Below are 21,951 nucleotides of genomic sequence, written 5' to 3' on the forward strand. Positions count from 1 at the left end.
AATTAAAAGAATGAAAAAAAGAGAAATTCGGTAAAGTAAAACTGCAATTTCTATATCACTCAACAGATAAAAAAAGCTTTTTTATTTTGTCAAAGAAGGAAATTAATTTATATCTAACAGATTAACAAATTCACTTTCGTACTCGGAAGGCGATTTCGTCAAGTGTACTCATATTTCCGCGGCGCAGTCACGCAACCCAGCTGTTCACAATAACGTAAAATAATTCGCATCGCTTCCGTACGTGTCCGTTATCTAGTTGCACCGATCAATTAATATTCGAAAGCGTAGTAAAAAATATTACCGTTTTTCTAGAGCTTTTGCAATTAAAATGACAACATGCGTTCGTCTAGGTTATTCACCCGTAAGATACATTGATAGAAAAATGAGATAAACACAGATAAAATTTCTTTGGAAATTTTTTACCTGTTATTAATTATTATCTCATTAATTGCCAAGATACATGGACAAATCTAACGCAATATAAATTAGAGAAACAACCAAGTGAGAGACTTACTCGCGTTGAAAATGTTTCGTACCGCGTTATCCGTGGGAATTAGACTTAAAAATTTTCTTTTCAAGTTTCCTGTATTTTATGACTAACTGACTGTACTTTTTCGTTTGTTAATTTCACTGTTTTCAGAGATAACGAGCTTTTTACCATATATATTTTTTAAATCTTTAAAGTGATGCAGAATATATGATTTTATATATGATTCATTACTTTTTAATGACTTTTTTAATATACATTTCTAAATTATCTCTAAAATTAGAATTTGGTTAACGCTTTACATCCGTCAGTAGGTCACCTGTGACTGTAAGTACGAAACTTCAATCCGTTACATTCCGTCCAGTAGATTTTGGAGAACGGACAGACAGCCAGCCAGTCAAACGAGTGATCCTGTAAGCGTTCTGTTTTTCCATCGAATATATAAAACTCTATATGATAAAATATACAATTAACATATTAATTTAAAAATTATTTTATCTTATAGTGAAACAAGCATTGCTTACATATGTATTATAATATATAAAAAATATGTAAGTATATGTCCAACTCGTCATCAGATCAGTCATCACTATATTACACTACGAAGCTGTATATTAATTCATATAATAAATAGTAATATAATAATAATAATAATAATAAATAACAATTAAATAATTTATTTCGACCAAACAGGGATCATAAATATAAAACAATAAATAGTAAAAAGACAAAAATTACAATAATAATATTTTACAGATTTTACATATTATAAATTAGATTAAATTAATTCGAATTAAATTATAATACCAAATTAAACTAAAATTATTTAAATCAAATCTAAATTAATTAAATCAAAATAAAATTTGAATTAAATATATTCAAATTCACAAGAATGACTACATCTTTTTTACATAACAAGTTATTTTTTGTACGACAACTTTGAATTACATATAAATTTAAACAAAAAAGTAACATTCATATTTTTTGGCGTGGTATGCTTTCAACGGTCATGTGACGAAATATTGTCGCTTGTATTAATTGTAATAGAGTTCTCATTAAGTTGATTAGGCTTACAATAGGCTATTATAATATTTTATAAAACTACTGTTTTCTATTTTTATCATTGAAGAAAATTACGAAATAGTTGATTTAAAACGAGAATGATTTAATTAATTAATTCAATCCAAATAAACGTCATAATGATTGAAGTTCAAAATAGGGAAAGCGATGGGCTACAGACAAGCGCGTGAATACCGCGCTAATATAAAGTTTTTTAATATAACTAAATTAAAAAAAAGTCTAAGACATTAATATACCAATATATTTTATATTAAGTTTCACCAGACTTACAAAATCCTAATTATGTAACAGCCTATATATGTCCCACAGCTGGGCCTAGGCCTCGTCATTCATCTCCTTGAGAAGATGTGGAGCTTATTCCATTGTGGTTTGGCACACATATGGTAGCTTTTAATGCGACACCAGCAATTCTCATCATGATTTTTTCCATCCGAGCAATGGATGATATATAAATTACACACATGCTAATTGGGTGACCCTTGCCGAGATTACAACCTGAAATCTTCTATGCATCTTCTCATTGCATATGTAATTAGTTGTAATGAAAAATAAGTTGAACTGGATGGGAATTGACGTAGATTTTCATACAGAACTGTAAATTACGTTGAATATAAAAATAAATTTGAATAATGCATTATAAGTAGTGATGCGAAAACCGCTGAGTTATGAAAAACTTAATTTCATACGCCATATTTCATTGAAGCAATCCTCACGTCTCCTACAATAATATGAACTATATATAAATTAAACTTTAATTACATCATAAGATAATTAACATATTAATTTTACGATATAGTCAAATTATTAAAATTATAATTCTTAATTAATGTCTAACCATTTTAGTTATGTTTCTGCGCACAAAAATTTACGCCTTGATTTTGAAATGTATTTAATTTGTCTCATTTGAAAAGTATACAATCAAAGTGGGAGGTAACCGAATAAATTTAGAAATTGATACTTAAATAAAGGACCCACAATAACTTTAACGTAAATATCAGTGAGTAACTCATATATAGTTTAGTAATGTTCTTTTGTAATGGTACAAGTGACCTAACAACACGCTTTAGACAATACAAAATCCAAAACATAATAGGGTTAATGCTCATCGAACAATACTGACCTCAAACGGCGGCCGATGTGTTCCGCTTGCGTTATACCGTTACACTATACATTCACAATAAACAATTAGCTACAACTCGATTCAACACTAAAAAAACAACAAAGAAATCCAAGATCGTGGTACGTCCGGCGACCACTGGTTGCGAACAGCGACTACAACTAACAACACGGTGGCGGTACTCAGATAAGTGAATCAAGATAATGCTTGGTACAGAGTAAAAGCAAGTACTATAAAGTCGTGCTCACATAACACAGCGAAAGCGTTATATTGCATACGCGTGTAATTCAAACAACGAGCCAATCTTTGCTTAGCTACGTGTAATTAAGATTATTTTAATATAATATATGTTATATGTTTAGATTATTTTTAAATTATTACAACGTTTAATTTTTCTTTGTGATTATAAAAATATCAGAATGTAATTTGAAAGTAATATTATTAGTTTTTTATGACGTTAAATTCTTTTTCTTTCTTCTTCTTTGTTCAAACCCTCTTCCCAGTTCAGCTGGGGTCGGGTCTCCTTGTACATCTGCGCCAGAGAGCTCTGTTCTGGGTTGTCTGTATACTCAGATTCTCTTTCTGAGCCTCTTTTTGTATATTTGACCACCAGGCTGCGGGCGGTCGCCCTCTTCCCCGCTTTTATATTCTATTATTTTTATGACGTTAAATATATTTCAATTTAAAATAACTTACAAGTTCTCATTGATAATATTTGGATATAACTCGATAGACACATATATACATTATTATATTTATCTATGACCACCATAGCTATTAATAAATAATTTTAATATATATTTTTACTTTTTACTCACAACAACGAAATCTCGAATTGAAAAAAATCAAAATAAAATCCAAGAAAAGTCGTGGTCTATTTTAAATCCTCAGTTCAATTAAATCATAAGGCCTATAATCATATTAGCAAACATTATAATTATTTAATTAAAGCAGCCCATACAACTTAGTAAGCATTACAGAAATTATACTTCGTTTACATCAGCAATATTGCATTATCACTATATAATTATAATAATATAAATTATAATCTACAAAACATATTTCGTTGTGATAATAATAATAATTTATTTTTTGAAATAATAAAGACTCAATTAGAAAATATAATAATTAACGGGCTGATACTAGTAACGAAAACACTTAAACAGAAAAATACATTAACAAATGGATTAGCCAACTACCCAGCTGAAACATTACAGCAGCGATTTATAACAATAATTAATATAAACAAGGTAATGAATTAACATAATCGTTTCCGTACTATAATGGTATAAAATAAAAAGTATTACAAATGTTTTGTGTTGTACACTATGCACAATTTAGGCTAAAACTGCACTACAGTATTAGAATGTCTCGGGATATTTTCTCTGTGCAACGCTGAGCGCGGTCGATGACTTGTTTGCCAGCCGTGAAAAATGTTCTCAACTATTTAACCGACTTAGCAAACAAAACGAAAGGTTCTCGTTTAATAATATTTACTTATTGTTCTTTACGACATAATATCAAAATTACATGTAAGTTGTAAATCAGTGAATTATACTAACAAAGGCACGTAGTAAAGTTTTATGTACCCTTCGATTATCGCGTCTAACTATATATTGGCGCTTACAATATTCTTGATATAATTTTGAGAATTTAGATTTTTTGATATGATTTTCATTTCAACAATTTACATTTTTTTAAGATTCAGTAATTTTTAACATTATTTACAGAAAATATTATGCTTCTGTAAATTATTTTATTCTCTTTAATTCGTAGTTATATAGAATTATGTATGTATGTTGAAAACTAATCACAGTTCAAAACAATAAAAAAAAGTTTGTAATATAATATATTTGTTATATAACTCGAATTGAAATAAAGATTATCTTACTACTTAAAAAAATTATCGCAGTGTATAATTACATTTAACTAGCTGTTAAGGAACATTTTATAACGCCTAAAATTATTCTAAAATATAATAATATCGAAAAATTACGTTATTTAATTACGTATGTTTAGCTTCCTTCAATAGATTTATCAAACAATGCATAATATGAGGAAACATAAAACTTCAATATTATATATATATAATTAAAAAAGCAAATGCACTAATATCATTTCAGACAAGTCATTACTTGAACACTACTGGAACACTTTCCTGTGTATTACTTAAATATAAAGAATTGGTAATATAGTTTACAATAAATAACTAAACGTTACGCTTTAATATAACACCAAGTAACTATATCTAATCTTGACTGTTGTTACTAGAAAGTTGATAAAGTATAAGAAAGTACGATTAATTACTTAACCGTATCAATTGGAAGAATAAAATTGTTTGTTGATACTTAATATTATAATTCCGTAGCGGTACTAATTACTAATACACTTACTTATCTACACTTAGATCATATCATAATTAAAGAGAGAGCGAATTTTGTGAATTGTGAATTTTAAAACCTTCCACGGCGTGTTCTATTTGGGTACTTTCCTATATAATATGTGGCTCAATTTTTCTCGTGAAAAAAACTAAAAAAAGTCCGCGGCAGTATATGTATCTTCTAATAATAGCTCATATTATCAGTATGAATAAATTTTGGTTAAAATTAATTATTTTCGAAGGTTTCTTAACCGATACGTCGAGGTGCAACATTTTATCAAAACCACGTTAACCATTTATATTGTTAAAACAAATTAAATGTTTATTTTTAATCAGACATCTTTATCTTTTGCATTTCTGCAAATATTTACAAATAGTTAAATCGTAAAAAATACATTTAATCGAAAGCTGACTTCATTACATTGAAATAAAGATCATTATGCACAGAAAAGGGTTACGATGATGACAATTTCCGAGAATAATATTAAGTATATTACCGGTAAATAATTATTTTGAGGGATTCCCAGTTTCAGTTTTACAGGAAATTCTTAGTAAAAAGATTTAATGTATAATATAAATGCGTTATTTACAGATTAAAAGCCGATACAAATGTATAATGTTAGCAGTACTAAGAACTCACTTGATATACTATTTTGATGCGTGTATTCTTGAAATGTTATGATTATTATGGTCAATGTCGCATATCACCTAGTAACATTTCACGATTTTTTTAAATAAATTGTTCTATTATAAATCATTAAAATTACTGATAATTTTAAATTAACACCCATATTACTAAGGACCTGCAGTTCGAAGCAAAAAGCAATATAGATATAAATGAGAAGTGAGTTGTATGATTAAATCTAACAATAAGAAACATTATACATATGATTCATTACCTTTATAACCTACAATTAGTATCTCAACGTAGTCATTATAATTCAATTACAGTATTTATGATTAATTCACTAATTAATGAAATAAAATAAGATTTACCTTAGTTAACAAAACTGTCACAGGTGACTTAATGATTCTTACAAAACTTATCGCGTATACACATATTTTATAAACATATAGCATATCATCATAATTAAACTATATTTTATATTTGATTCAATTATATTAAAAACCTTTACTCAATGGATATTTTATAAATATTTTTTTCTTATTTTTAATATGTAGGTAGATACAGTGTTGTATTTTAACTTAGGTGTTTTTTTCATCTGACAATACCTTGAGTAATGTGTTACGTCATTCAGTGCTACTAATATAATCGTCATTATGAGAGGTTAATTGTTATTTGTAAATAGTAACAATAAATTTAAATAATTAATTATGTATTTTACTACAAAAGAAAAAATATTGTTATCTTTATCATCATAATTTTATTCACATGTACATGTAGGGACATTTAAAAATAAAAAGCAAGAATTATTAAGCAACAATCATTACCAAGTTCAAATTTACTAGCAAAGTAATTGTAATTCATTGTTATAAAATTCCACAATCACAAAGTCATCTTACTTCGAATAGTTATCATAAGTCAACAAGAGCGTGTGCAACGCGGAATATTTTCAGACATGTTCCAGCGAAATCTTAATTGTATCAGCTGATTAAGACGTATTCCTACGAAAAAAAAAGAAGACCTTACGCTGGCGTTTTTTAATGACTATTATGAAAATAAGCAGTTACTAATTTAAATTGGTTAATGAAATCTATATCCTGTGCAAGATTAATCATAATGCACATTTGAGCACTACACACAGGTGCACTCCGATGTGAGGGCAATACGGTCAGACGACCGGGCAATCATGCACAGGACCAACGGCGTTGCGTGCTTTACGAGGCTTTGAGAGAGAATATCTCGACAGGCAAACCACATAGCTTTTTTGTCCCGAACCAAGATTGGAAGCCTCGGGATATGCAGTCCTATAAGTTTTGTTTGTATATTCGCAAGGTCTTTAACCTTACAAACGACTTGATAATTCAGAATAACTTTAACTTTAATTTAAAAACAAACAAAATTTTATGATTTGTTTGTGGAACAATCAGCTCTAGAATCGTTTAGATTCCACACCACGCACCACTAAAAGGTACCTAGTTTCAAAGTGAAGTGCTTTGTGGTGTGACCATTCTCGGTCTCTTTTCAAATCTCAAAATGACATCATCCGTTTGGACGAAAACAGTTCTTTGATATTAACTATGTTTACGGCTTTAGCCGCTTAGATTATGCGAGCTTTCTTTATGAAGAAGTTCTCAGTCAAATCTTTAAAAACTTGACCGGACTCAAAATCAGGCTATGCGTATTATAGGTGGTTTTATCAAAAGCACTCCTATTCATGTAATGAAAATGAAGTGAGCTTTCATTACAACCTCTATTTATTCGTGGAGAATATTTGGGCCGTAAATTTTATCTAAATAATAAATCATGTAAGCTCAATTCAATTGCTACTTTATTAAACAATTAATCTGATTTAACGATATCTTACCGCTGGCTAAGAAAAAAAAAACCTTTATTAGCTTCCATTCATAATCATCTTAAAATTATAGTTATAAATGTCAGTCCACATTTAGAAATGTTTTCTTTAAATATATTAGTTAAATTAATTTACAGAATTTTATCAAATTGAATATTAAAAATATAAATAAACCAAAAGGGCTTACACTAATTTTCAACTTAATTCATTTTATTACAATCTATGTTCAAAGAATTATGCAGGGTTCTATAAGATATTCACAGATGGATCGAAAGATGTTTACAGAAGTGGTGCGGCGTTCTACGATCCGCAAGTTAACTTTAAAGCTAAATTTTAAATTAATTGTACATTGTCTATAATGTACATAAAATTAATAGCTACAGCAAAGGCTTTGTCTTATATTAAGTCTATTAATGGGAATAAGTTTGTCATATTTACAGACGCTAAAACTGCTTTGCAACATTTAGCTCGGTGTACCTCGAATTGTCGAGGAATCCCCGTAGCTTATAAAATAATAAAATTACTTTTGGAACTAAACGCCTTACCTAAATGTCTTTTTCTACAATGGTATGGTAATGGTAATCTCATAGTGGCATAAGGGAGAACGATTTAGTAGATGAGCTTGCAAAACATGCATGTACAGATGGCTTAATAGTAAAAACAAAACCATTCTATAGCGAGTGTTTATTTATTTATTTATGGAATTATGGAAAAGGTATTTCGATGAAAGGTCCACCAAGAAGGGTATATGGTACAAGACTATTCAGCCGGAACCGATGAGTTCTCATTGGACCAACAATAGATTAAATAGATTAGATATACTAATAGCTTTAAGAATACATTCCGGACACATTCCACTGAACAAGTTTGCTTATATGATGGACAAGACTAATTCCCCTAGTTGTGAGGAATTATATAAGATCGAAGATGTATATCATATTGTAATGGAATGTATCCGGAACGAACCATTACGTAATGATATATTTATGCCTCATGGTGTTATTAGAGAAATCGGGAGATTAAACTGCGTCCTGGCAATTCCTTTGTCCGCGGGTGCCAGGACTCTTTATAAGCTTGTAAGACTGGGTTTGAGAGTAAGATGATCAAAATCATCATGTCTCAAGCCCAGTTTTCTGGTTAAGAAAGATGTATAGAGCGTCATAGTAATTTGTCACACAAATTCTTTAAATAGATAATACAAGCTCTTTAAATAAAGAAAAAAAGAACTATGTTTACGGCTTAGTGTTTTATTTATCAACTTACAATTTTATTAACGCATAATATTTATTTTATAACCGATTGACGTCATTATTACACACCTTGTACTCTATTGAAACGAGTTTCTTTAGGTATATCCTAACAAGTTGTAACACAATAGATACAAAAACGTTTTAAATAATCAATTATTGAAACCTTATAACTTCTTAGTGTATGACATAAGAAAAGACAAATAATAAATAAATTTATCTGAATAATTTCACCATGAGTTTTAACAGACTGAACTTCAGCTGAATTCCTGAAAAGTAAAATATAAAGTAGCATAAGAGACCGGTTATGACTACTGGGCAAACGTGCCCTCTTTTTAAGAAAGCTTTTTAGCTTAATTCACCGTTCTATTCCAGTGCAGGTTTTGTGGTAAAAGGTAAGACACTACAACATAACACAGGGTACATTTTGACTGATGTGTAGGGCTTTGTGGAAGGTCATCTAGGTAGGCACCACCCACTCATCAGATATTCTAATGCCAATGTCTATGGGCGTTGGTGACCACTTACCATCAGGTAGCCCATATGCTCGTCCTTCTTTCGTCCGTCTTTATTTTTATAGTATAGGTAGGCACATATACTATAAAAAAAAGAAAGGAAAAGAGCAATACTTAGTATTGTTCGGGTTTGAAAGATGAGTGAGTGAGTAGTTAAAACCTATTAGTAGTAGCCTATAAAAACGGAAAAAAGAGGAAATTTCGGCAACTTTTGGAGACTGTCAAGAAAAGAAAAGTTGCAGATCTTGGACACGTAAAAGATATGAACTTTTGCATCTCATTATGATAGAAAAGCTGTTGGTCGCAGAAAAAAGTTTTGGCTGTGCAACATTCGAGAATGGGCGTGAATCGCGAGTGGAGCCGAACTCTTTCGCCTCACGAAGAACAAGGAGTATTAGTAGCACTCGAAGAAGAAGAAGTAGTAGCCTACGGAGAATCTTTTTTTTTTCAATATTGTCAAAAGATTCAAAAACGAATGTTTGGTGTGTTCATTATACTTAATCAAAGTCAAATAGTCACTGTTATATAGTAGGACTTTCCCTAAGAACGAATAACTTGCTCCAGGAAGGATATATTGACTTTGAGGAGTCGAAAACTTGGTGTTACAAACTTGTAGTACTTGTTTGATGTTAAACATCCGCCTGGCTTGTTACCACCGTACCGGCGATTCAGTGTATTTTCCCTTTTGGCAACCACTTGGAGAAACACGCCTCCACACTTTGCCCATCCCTATCGTGGCAATACGTCGCTGGCTTCACGTCTCTTTTCCATTTTTTCCCCAAATGGTAGCGCATTACAGAAATAACGGTCATACAGCGGTACACATCCCCACATTGTTTGAGGTCGAGTTCTCTAACATCCGTGGACTCCACGCTAACCTCAACGCTGTCCACCAGCATCTCGAGACAGCACGGCCAGCAATGTTGTTTCTCACGGAGACACAAATACTCCGTCCTGCCGATACCAGCTACCTTAATTATCTCGGCTACATGCTTGAAGAATCCTTCAAAGTGAAAGCCGGAGTATGCTTCTCCATGTTGGTGGTACGTGTGGAACTAGTTCGTCAGAGTCGAGTCTACGTTTGCCTCTACAGATCCCATAATGGTGACTTGGAGACAAGCCGATTATTTGACCATCTTAGTCGGGTGGCAGATGCTGTGCAAAAGCAGTTTCCTGACGCGGAATTGGTTTTTTTGGGGGATTTTAATGCTCACGATGAATCATGGTTGAAACCCCTTAAAACTGACCATGCCGGAAGGAATGCTCATGCTTTTGCTGTCACACATGACTTGACCCAACTGGCTGAGCCCACTAGGATCCCAGACATTGATGGGCAAGCACCTTCTCTACTGGACCTTCTGCTGACTTCTCACCCAGTGGAATATCAGGTTGTGGTTCAGGCTCCACTTGGTTCTTCGGATCACAGTCTTATATTTACCAAAGTGCCACAGGTCAAGCTGCCGCCACCAGCGGTATGCAAACGTCGCGATTGGCACTATAAGTCGGCAGATTGGGACGGTATGCGCGATTACTATGCGTCGGTCCCTTGGAAGGAACGTTGCTTCAGTGGGAATGATCCGACAGCTAGTGCCGCTGCTGTTGCTAGCGAGATCATGTTGGGAATGGAATACTACATTCCTAGCTCAGATCTCGTCAGTAGGGGTACGCGTAATCGTTGGTTCACTCGTGAATGTACCGATGCTGTATCATCTAAGCAGGCGGCATATCGCGAGTGGATCAACGGCTGCATTAGCGGGGCATCTAACACTGACTCACTGAAAGCAAACTACAATAAAAATTCCAAGTCCTGTAGGAAGGCATACACAAGAGCGGATGCACAGCGCATTGTACAGATTGGTCATGACCTTGTTTCGCATCCTAGGGGCTCCCGTAGCCTCTGGCGTCTGACCAAGTCTGTACAAAACAATTTCTGCCAACCTTCGCTGCCACCGCTCAGAAATCCGGACGGATCGCTAGCTCACATTTCGCAAGAGAAAGCCGATCTCCTGGCTAAACTCTTTGCCGATAACTAACTCCGTCATCGATGATTGTAGTGCGCTGCCACCAACAATACCTCATGTGGCCATACGATGCCTGACATCAAAATCAGGCAACGTGATGTGCGTGCGGAGCTGCAATCACATGATGTACGGAAAGCTAGCGGTCCCGATGGAATACCAGCCATAGTGCTGAAGAAGTGCGCGGCGGAGCTGTCTCCTATGTTAACGCGCCTGTTCCAACTTTCTCTCTCTTCGGGATGTGTGCCGGAGGCTTGGAGAAGAGCTAATGTGCAAGCGGTTCCCAAAAAAGGGGATCGGTCGGACCCGGCAAATTATCGGCCAATAGCTATCACCTCAGTACTTAGTAAGGTGATGGCACGGATTCTAAACAACCAACTGATCCATTACCTAGAAGATCACTGTCTAATTAATGATCGTCAGTGTACGGGTTTCGACCCAACCGGTCTACAGGTGATCTACTAGCGTACGTAACACACTTCTGGGGTGAAGCTATCGACGAGCATGGGGAATCTTTGGCTGTCAGCCTCGATATCTCCAAGGCTTTCGACAGGGTCTGGCACAGAAGTCTTCTCTCCAAGCTGCCGGCATATGGTCTGCCTGCTCAGCTTTGCACCAGGATTGCCAGCTTCCTACACAAGCGTAGCCTTCATGTTTTACTCGATGGTTGCGCTTCACAATTCTATGTAGTTAATGCTGGGGTCCCCCAGGGATCTGTGCTATCTCCCACACTCTTTCTTTTGCATATCAATGATATGCTCTCTCTTTGGAACATACATTGCTATGCAGATGATAGTACAGTAAATGGTGGATACCACGGACGCGCACCACGGCTGGGCGAGCGGAAATTGCGAAGAGGCGGAAGGATGTTGTCATTGAACTCGATAGGACATTAGAACTCATCGCCAAATGGGCTCTGATAATCTTGTTGAGTTTAACGCCAAGAAAACACAGGTATGCGCTCTCACAGCGAAAAAGTCAACATTTTCCCCTCTTCCACCAGTGCGGGTTGGTGGAATGAACACATGTGGCAGAATTTCAATGAATACACATGCAGGTTTCCTCACGATGTTTTCCTTTACCGTCAAGCACGAGATGAATTATAATAATACATCAACATTTTTTTTTATTTCAAATATTCTAGCCAACAGAAGGACAGAAGCAACGTCATGCGAAGTAGGGATGCATATCCAGTTTTTTTTTTATATATATATTCGCCGGGAGTGCAAATGACTCTACTCCACCTGATGGTAAGTGGTAGTAGAGTCCAAACGCGACGACGGCCAGTACAGACGGGAAAAACGTTCTGCACTAGCCGCCTTCGCATTGCCGGCCCGCAACACGCCTCTTCACGCCTCGTTTGAAGGAACCCGGGTTGTAAGAGGAGGGGAAAAACTGTGCGTTGTCCGGGAAACGAACCCGGATCAACTGCTTGGAAGGCAACTATGCTGACCATTACACAGAGTGTAGAATATGACGATAATAAATAAGTTTATTATTACCTACAATAATCATCGAATATTTTGTATAAGGTCAAGGTAAGATACGTTATAATAAGGTTTCTATTTGTTCAAATTGAAACAAAACAGTTTAAAAATAAAACTTTATTTTCTTAACTCGTAATCATAATAGGAAATTATCTAAGTCATCCCTAAACACAACCCCGATAAGGTGCAGGAGTGAGCCATCCTTCAGCCACGGCCAAGTAGTAAAGCACCGTGACGACACCATGATACTATCGATCACAAGACGGCTAGCCCACAAGGAACTTTCCTAGGGGATCCGCCGTCTATTACGAGGCGAGTTCCACTCACGCCATAAATATACCATGAGGTTAAGCAACCAAGTGTCAAAAATATGTCAACGGATACCACGAAACCGGCCATTTTAGGAGTAACGCTCTTTTAACGACCTGCGCCTTTTAAACCCAGATCCCAGAACGAACCAATGATTGACTTAATCTATTTTTATTTCTAAAACGAAATTAGAGGTATACATTTCTCTTTGTCAAATCGAAAAAAAATAACACATTTTGAGAAGTATGAATTTAACGGTACACACGGTACTATAAAGTAATACATTAAAAAAAAAATAACGTTTCTTTTATCTACTACAAAATGTTCTCTTAACTGATATTTTTACAATTTGTAAAATATTTATCAAATCATTTTATTTCTTAAGCTTTAACAACAATTATATAACTATATTCAAATTTAATTGACCACAGTGCTTACAATACATAAAATATATAATTTACACACTGCAGTCTGCATTTTAAGTTACATTCGTCCAAGAGAAATTGATTAAGTTCAGACATCCATACATATATCATATATATACAAACAAAAAATTATAAGTGTTAACTGCAAAAACATATTAATTCTCATTTCTATTCATAGCATGTAGTTGCAGTCATTACAATACAATTTTGCAATTTAATATGAGTGTAGAATATGACAATAATAAATAATTAAAAATTAAGAAGCAGGGTTTGATTAGGGCATTTGCTTTAAGATTATCAAACCCTACTCTCACAAGTTCATGTAAATGTTTAAACAAAGTTAAAATAATTAGAATCACATTATAAAGTAAAATTATACAATTTGAACCTTCTAATGTTTTATAATTCTATTATATATTTACAATTTGACAGTGTGAGTGGTAGAAATAATAACATAACGCACACAACTACATATTCCTTTTTAACATTTCACAATTATTTTAAACCAAAAATCAAAACAAAAGATAAATTGTATACATTAATATTAGCTATTTTAATATTGATTTTTTAATTTACTCAAAATACTACACTCATACCAAAATTTTTAAGATTTTAATTTCAGAAATATTATTATATATATTTTTTTTTATTAAATTCACCAGCCAATTCTTTTTTTGGCGGTTTTAAATCTTTTTTTTAAAATAACAATTTTAGTTCTATACATGCTGTTCCTCTTCTGTTTTCTCAATGGTATCTTCTTACTTAGATTGAATTTAAAAATGTTTTTAACAAAGGCACAGCCCAGATATGAGAAATTTTGTTCACTTCACAAAGGCTTCTGGTGGGATCTTGCCTTCTGATTGTAATTGGTTAAAGATGAACAATGCTCGCTGATAATCCCAACCAGTTTCTTGTAAACAACTGTAAGAAGAAATACAATAAATATGACAAATATATTGAATACGATTCTCAACTATTTGTTGGATGTATTATAAAAATAATAGATAAAACCTTATTACCACTCAGATAAAGTTAGTATAACAGACCCTAGCACTGACTTTCAGTTACGATATACTATATGACAAGTACAAAATACATATAAAGTGCTGCAAAGACATAAATTGACTTTCGGCCTCTGTATATTCTGTTTTTCTGAGATACGGGGTAAGTATACTCACTTCCAACTTCCAGACTCCGGGTTGCTACTGAGAATCTTCGACAGAAAAACTAAAACTTTTTATTGGCTCGACTTGGGGTTCCAACCCAGGACCTCGGGATCTGCTTATATCTAGCCACTGGACCAACGTCCCATATTATATACTAAAGTTTGACTCACTTGATGCTCCAGTGCTCGTTCATACCGGTGTGCTGGCTCAGTGTGGCCAGTATGGCGCGCTGGGTGTCGTCATGCGCGGGCGCGGGGGCGGGAGCAGGGGCGGGCGCGGGGGCGGCGGACGGGCCCGGCGCGCCCGCACCCGACGACAACGAACTCGATTCCTCCTGAAGATTAAAATTGGTTAGTGGAAATAATAACAACTTTGTTGTTTCTAATGTTGTTGATTTGAATGATCAAGATATTATAATTCACTGTAAATGCCTTGATGTCTCAATAGTGGTGGAGACATTTGTACATAAATTATTTTGAGCGACGACTATCTTATTCGTACGTCCTGTATTTTTTATTTAAATAGAAAGCTTTTCTGACCGACTTTTCTGACTGATTTCATCAAATCAATCTCTAGGTATTTTTTTATAATACAATAGTATCAAAGAAAGTATAAACTCGTGTCTCACCTGTTCCCTTGTAGTGTTAGAGATGAAGAGCATGTCATTTGTGATAGAAAACCCTCCTGCGCTGTTGGGCACTATGACGAATGTACGGTGGAAGGACCGTGAAGGGGTGCCGGCTACAGTTATCTCTTTATACACTCCATTCATTGTTAGAACTATCATTGCTGGCTGTGAACAAGAAATTGATTATTTGAATACTTTCTAATCTCTAAACTAATCGAAATATATTTGAATAAATTACATTACATATAGTCACATATTTATTAAAAAAATCATGTTAAGCATTAATAAAAGGTTGTACATTAAAGTTAAATATATTTAAAAGTAGAATTAAAACAATTACATACAAACATTTTATAAAAAAAATACTGGGATTCTTATATTAATATTTGGTAGATAAGTTCTACCAAATGAGTTTAGATTCGAGATTTTGTACAAAAGAATCAGCAACAATGGGATGAAAATGCTTTGATGAATATTGTTTTAATTAGAGAACTCACATTATAATGAAATGATGAAGCGTCATTCATCAAAGCAATCATTTCATATGTTCTTACACAGAATACTAACAAGAACTTACCGTAAAAACGAGCAAGTCCACTGCAAAACTCATTAAATCATGTTTAGTTTTTGGCAGATCTGAGAGAAACGAGACAACTTGCAATCTGCCCGTCCGTAAATATCTCCTTCTTGATTCTCTCTCCGTTATCCTTATCAAATTTCGACTGTTTGATATGTAAGCGTTCAATCTAGAAAAAGATTAATATTATTTATATTGTGAATTAAGTAAGCCATGATTTATAATTCATTTTACTCAATTGTAGGATTAATTGCGATGGAGACGAAACTGAGAATTGTCGATATGATGATGAAATTCTCCTGACCGATATCAGCCACGGGATACTCGCCTAGTCTAACTGTACACAAGATATAACAGTGTACAAGTTTGTACGGAAACAGAAATGCACTTTATCTCTCTATGGGTATAGATAGAAAATCTCATAATCCTTTGGAACATCCGGAAAAAGTTTAAAGCAAAGGCCGTGCTTTCCGAGGCACACGAGGCTGAGGCATTTGCCTGTTTTGAAGACTAAGCATTGCTAATGAGAATTTCTCGACGGAAAAAAATGGATGGCCACTAGAGCCACGAGGCTGTCAAATCGTAGAAGATGTGATTACTAACCTGTTAGTTGGTGCATTTCTGTTATCATTGCTGAGATAGTTTGCTGCCATAGACATCATAGCTGTCTCATGGTAGGCTTCCAATAGAGGTTGCCTTGAATCCGAGTCGAATATAGCAAAATACTGTGTTAGGAACTCTCTGACCAGGTCTTGGCCAGCGGGGTCTATTAGGAACGATTGCTGGCTGGGTGGAAGCGTCACGTCTTCTGACACGTCGAAGCCGATCGCTGGAGGTAGATCCACGCCGTCCTATATAATGACTCATTATTGTAACAGTAAGGCAAATGATATTTTGTATTTTTAGTTGAATTTAGTAATAACATACAATTAGTTGGATTAAAATTATTGTATCAGTGAATTGTCACCTGTTAAATGTGACATACTATTTAACTTATATACTTACAATTAATATATACTTGATTATTAGTAAAATCTAAACATAGTTATATATTTCTTATACAATTCTTTAATTTACAATTTCATATTTAAGAAATTTACAGCATAATTATCATGAATCAAAAAACAAAATATTAGCCATTAGCCGTAACCTACTTACCAATCTCATCAGTTTTGGAAATTTCTTCCGGACGTCGCTGGACATACAAACACGGCAAAGATGTTAAACAGTCTGTAACTCTTGTAATTCATCAGTAACATTTATTATCAATTCATGGACAATACCTGTTTTTGAGTCTTGAACTCATAGCAGTTAAAACATTAAATTATAAAAAGTCAAAAACAAAACAGCTATTGTCTTTAAAATTGTAAGTAACAACACTATTGCTACACATAATTAAGTATATTTATGATTCTGAAGATATTGATATGAAAATGTTAAAGGATTAGAATAAAAATTTTATTATGTACAGAAAGCTTCAAAAATATGCATCGATGATGGCTTTAGTCATATTATATTTTGTCAGCTGGCATAATTAAAAGCTATTAAGCTAAGATTTTTATTTGAATAGTATTATATACATAATTTCGGACAAAAGCATATAAACGTCGTAAACATACCGCGGTAAATACAAAATTTAAAATATCTTAAATATATATAACCTTTGCTTGAGAAGCTTAAAGGTACGAAATTATATAATACAATCCTATATGAAATCTATATATATTAAATGATTTACAAATACGACGTAAAGCCATCATTATTTAATATATAGAGGTGCTGAATTCAGTTAAATTTTATTAAATTTAAAATTAATTTATTATATGTCATTATATGTTTTTTTTTTTTATATATTTTGTAACAGCAGTTAATTGTATTAACAATTTTTACCTTGCATTTTTTCAAGCTGACTGTACTATATGTGCTTACTACAGGATTATTTTTTAAGTATCATAAAAATCACTTGAGCTTGAGTATTAATTATTACATCTTAACATTGCTATATGAAAAAATTCAAAAAAATGTATAAAGCAATATTAAAAATTAATTTAAATCTATTACTTTTTATAAACTTGGATATTTGAACTGGTGCTAATTTATATGTTGACTATCAAGTATACTGATATATTAAAAGAATCTTTTATTGAACATAAGTTAATAGTGTGTATTGAAATGCTAATGAATGTTTTGTACGTAATCAAACAACTAATATTCAAATAATTTTGTTTTTTGGGACTATTATACGTTTACACAAAAACATATTTTTATTAAGATAATAGCCAATATTTAAATAAAAACAAATGCGAGTTAAAAACTTAAATCATGATAAATTTTATCAATCCTCTTAAATATTAAACGTTTGCCATAAATTAAATTACAAACAATTTACAATTATTGTTTTGATGTTAAAACAATTTGTAACAATAATATTACACAATTGTTGCTATGCAAATGTAAATTGTTTTATAATTATCTGATTACACTTTGAATTTATCATTAATAGACAAGTGGAACATAATCACTATTGAATACTACACATTCCATCGACTTTATTTAATAATGCATGCAACATCAGTAATTCAGCTACACAACTCGTATCTCAATGATCATCAGTATTTCTAACAAGACTGTATACTCTACATAACTTCTAGAAGTATTATGTTAGAATAATTCGAAGCATTACTTCACTGATTCCAATTCTAATTACCTACATATAGATACTAAAACATGTACAAACAGAACAATAGCTTAATAGTCAAACACATTTATCCTATTCATTAAATACACAATGTTCTAAAGGAAATATTATAGACAATCCATTTCGTATCCTTTTTGTTTCGAAACACAAACATTATCTTCAAGAATAAGTACTGTAATTTTATTGAAATGGTATTTGACGAGTAGTTAATAACAAAAACATGCAAAATATATTTATATGGTTTAGTATGAGGACCCAGCACCCCAGTCTATCTTGTTAGTAATGAGGCTTTGTGAACTAAAACAAATTCACGATGAAAAATAATATTGATTATTTGCGATAGAAATTTTTCATCATTATGTCATTAGTTTCAAATCTGATACATTATTTTTACAATGAGTCCAGATTTTTACTGTTAATCAAATTCCTTAACAAGTCAATTTAGTTTTCTTTCTTGCAATCACAATTGCCTTCTATGAATCATCTTATCAATGAGTTTTTAATCCAATCATACAGACAAGCTTACTTTTTGCCCAATTTGTTCATATTTCACATTGAATATGGATATAAAAATAGTATTACCTGACATAAATATCATGGTCATTGAACCTGTTCACCAGAGGATTTCCTTTAAGGTATAACTCTACGAGCGGAAGTGGCTTCAGAGGGTCTATGGAACCTAGGAATGGTATCTGAAAAAAAATATTATACAATTACAAAAACTTTCCTCATAATTATAAAGAACTATGTATTCATAATATTTGTGATTTTCCTTTCACATAATTTATACATCTCAAACTGCCTCAGACTAGCCTATAAGGCTCCACATCTTAAGAACCAGAGTATTAATTTGGAATTTATTCAGAAGATGTACAAATATAGATAAATTTGGAGTCTATTTACACTCTAATGCCTTAGAAAGCATGCATGGTTCTGCAGCTAATCTCTCTTCAACTATTTCATAGTCGACTAGTCTCCATTGTGATTAGCAGCCATGGCCGTAATCAGTAAAGCCAACACATCTTGTAAGATATACACAGGAATATTCTAGTTCCTTTCTACTCAATTCAAAAGCACAATTTGATACTAGATTACTTTCCTATAACCAGGCCTAAGTCTACAAGGCAACGTCTTAGAGTCCGGCCTTCCACCGAACCACCTAGTCAATAATATTGTAATTTTACTCTAACCGCTTCGAAATAGGGGTCTCAAATATTAAAGTGCCTAGGAGCCTTGGATCTCTTAACATGAGTTATGCATATTACACAATATCAATTACTTTAAATAAAAAAGATTTTTAAAACTAAGTAAAGTAACTTATTCTAAAATTCAAAATAAGTTATAAAAATATTTGTTTTTATTACCCTGTTGTCACCCAGGTATAAAATTTTCAGATTTTTTATCTTTGTGCACATAATCTTCATGTGTTCAATACCATGAAGCTTATTGTCATTCAAGTTTAAAGCTTCCAAATCAGGAATGTTTTCTGCCATAATGTCAATTGCAGCTAACATGATTACTGGACGGAACAGTGCACAGAATATATCACTCAAATCTGAGAAAAAAAATATATAATTTAGTAAAAATCAGAAATCATTTAATCAAACTTTATTTTAGGACATTATTAAGACAAACCAGTCAAAAACAATAAGACATCAAACTTAAACTAGCTAATAATTACCTGGATCAGAATGGAATTTTGTCAAGTCTAAAGCTTTAGTTGCAGGATTATATCTTTTTGCCATTGCAAGCTTCATTTTCTCCTTCATAGTGGCATCAACATTGACATTTGGTACTGAATTTCTCACAATTACAACAAGCTTGAATCCATCTGACATCGCTATTTTTCTATCTGCATAAAATAGTTTCTCTGCTATTTTGACATCATCAACGTAGAACACTGCTGCATTTCCATTTATTTTGTAGTAATGAGGAATGAAGACTTCCGGTGAGATAAAGCCCAATAATGATCGTAAGACCACATCTTTATCATGTTTTGCTCCATATGGTATTATTATTTGATACCAAGGTAACAGCCCAGGTAAAAACTTTTTCTTTGAGGCTGGCCTCGGTGCAGGGGAACTGAGTCGCCCTCTGCCTCGAAAACCTTTTCTGTTTGGACCTTGGCCTGCAGTTGCACCCATGTCAATGTCACCATCCAACAATAGATGCGATGCGTTATTCCATGAATGGAATTTATTTTTGCCTTTGTTTGTTCCGGGCTTAAAACTAACACGCCTTGTGTTATTACTTTGAATACGGTCATCATGTTCTGTAATTAATAGGAAATGTTATTTTGTTATGCCTCACTTTTTAATTATTTTTTAGTATAAATAATAACATTTAATTAAATAATAAAAAGAAGCGTAGACAATACTAAATATTATACAATACTTACTTAAATATATGTTCTACTGTCACAAACATCAAACATGGTCGCACAAAAGTTGAAATAATTAGACACGAAATACATACTAATTTTCTTCGTTTATAGCGTAAAAAGCAAAAAAGCGATATTACTTATAATCACAGATTATTTCTTACCAAAGTGATCATTAGGTTTCCAATTTCTAATCCTTCCTCCACGTTTAGGCATGTTTACAAAATTTCCACGTTTAATATTGAGGAAAATTTCCACTTTAACGCACGTTGCGTTTCAAATAATGAAGAATATAACAAATTGTATTTAAAATTAGATAATATATGCGGGATATTTAAAACGTATAAATAACTTATATGTAATATTTATTGGTTTTTGATTTGTTTCCTTATTCGTAATTTACTTGTTTCGGGGACGAAACAATGGCGACCGCGATAAACAGGGTATACAGATAGGTAAGGCTTTAGCCAATGTGAGAAGAGATAAAGAATTATTGTCTATGACAAGCTCGTTGAACATTTGACCAGTGTTGCACAATTTGGAAACTTAAAATCAACCTCACCTTTTAAAAATATAACAAAAAGTTCGAACCAGGTACTACAATAAATTTTATTTTCATTTTTATTAGAACTAAAAATATTATATATTATGAAATATTTTTATATTAAATAGGCGCATATTTTGATGTTTATATTTTTGTTTCATAATCATAGCAAGAAGTGTAGTATATTCTAATATGTAATAAAGCTCATTTATAAGACTCGATATTTAGAGAAATATTGCCAAAGTTTTAAATATTTTATTTATCAATATATATATAATAAAATGCTTACTTGTTTATCTTTAGGTTAGCATACGTTCCTTCTAATTTATAGTATAAGTCTATATTTTAAAATTTTTATAATTAAAGAATAGTTTTTTTTGGTTTAATTAATTACAGCATTTCTACTAAATAACATT

At 32.6% G+C, this 21,951-nt stretch overlaps 2 protein-coding genes across 2 annotated transcripts in view; both read right to left on the reverse strand.

Annotated features, from left to right (window-relative positions):
* The window catches only part of LOC126769470 (inositol-trisphosphate 3-kinase A), a 162,276-nt gene extending 159,418 nt beyond the window's left edge, over positions 1-2,858 (reverse strand). Inside the window, exon 1 of the mRNA XM_050488299.1 lies at positions 2,688-2,858. The gene's annotated coding sequence lies outside the window, so the exon portion shown is untranslated. The remainder of the gene's footprint in view (positions 1-2,687) is intronic.
* A 10,052-nt stretch (positions 2,859-12,910) lies between these two features.
* Positions 12,911-21,447, reverse strand: LOC126769465 (nuclear RNA export factor 1). Its single transcript, XM_050488292.1, has 10 exons — positions 21,156-21,447; positions 20,293-20,883; positions 19,976-20,166; positions 19,194-19,303; positions 17,072-17,108; positions 16,517-16,764; positions 15,914-16,082; positions 15,337-15,501; positions 14,879-15,042; positions 12,911-14,463 (listed from the first exon to the last, which is right to left on the reverse strand). The coding sequence occupies exons 1-10, from the start codon at positions 21,205-21,207 to the stop codon at positions 14,364-14,366; spliced, it is 1,827 nt and encodes a 608-aa protein (XP_050344249.1). The 5' UTR covers positions 21,208-21,447; the 3' UTR covers positions 12,911-14,363.
* Positions 21,448-21,951: the final 504 nt, after the last annotated feature.

The sequence above is a fragment of the Nymphalis io genome, chromosome 7 (genome assembly GCF_905147045.1).
Source record: "Nymphalis io chromosome 7, ilAglIoxx1.1, whole genome shotgun sequence".
In the NCBI taxonomy this organism is placed as follows: Eukaryota; Metazoa; Arthropoda; class Insecta; order Lepidoptera; family Nymphalidae; genus Nymphalis; species Nymphalis io.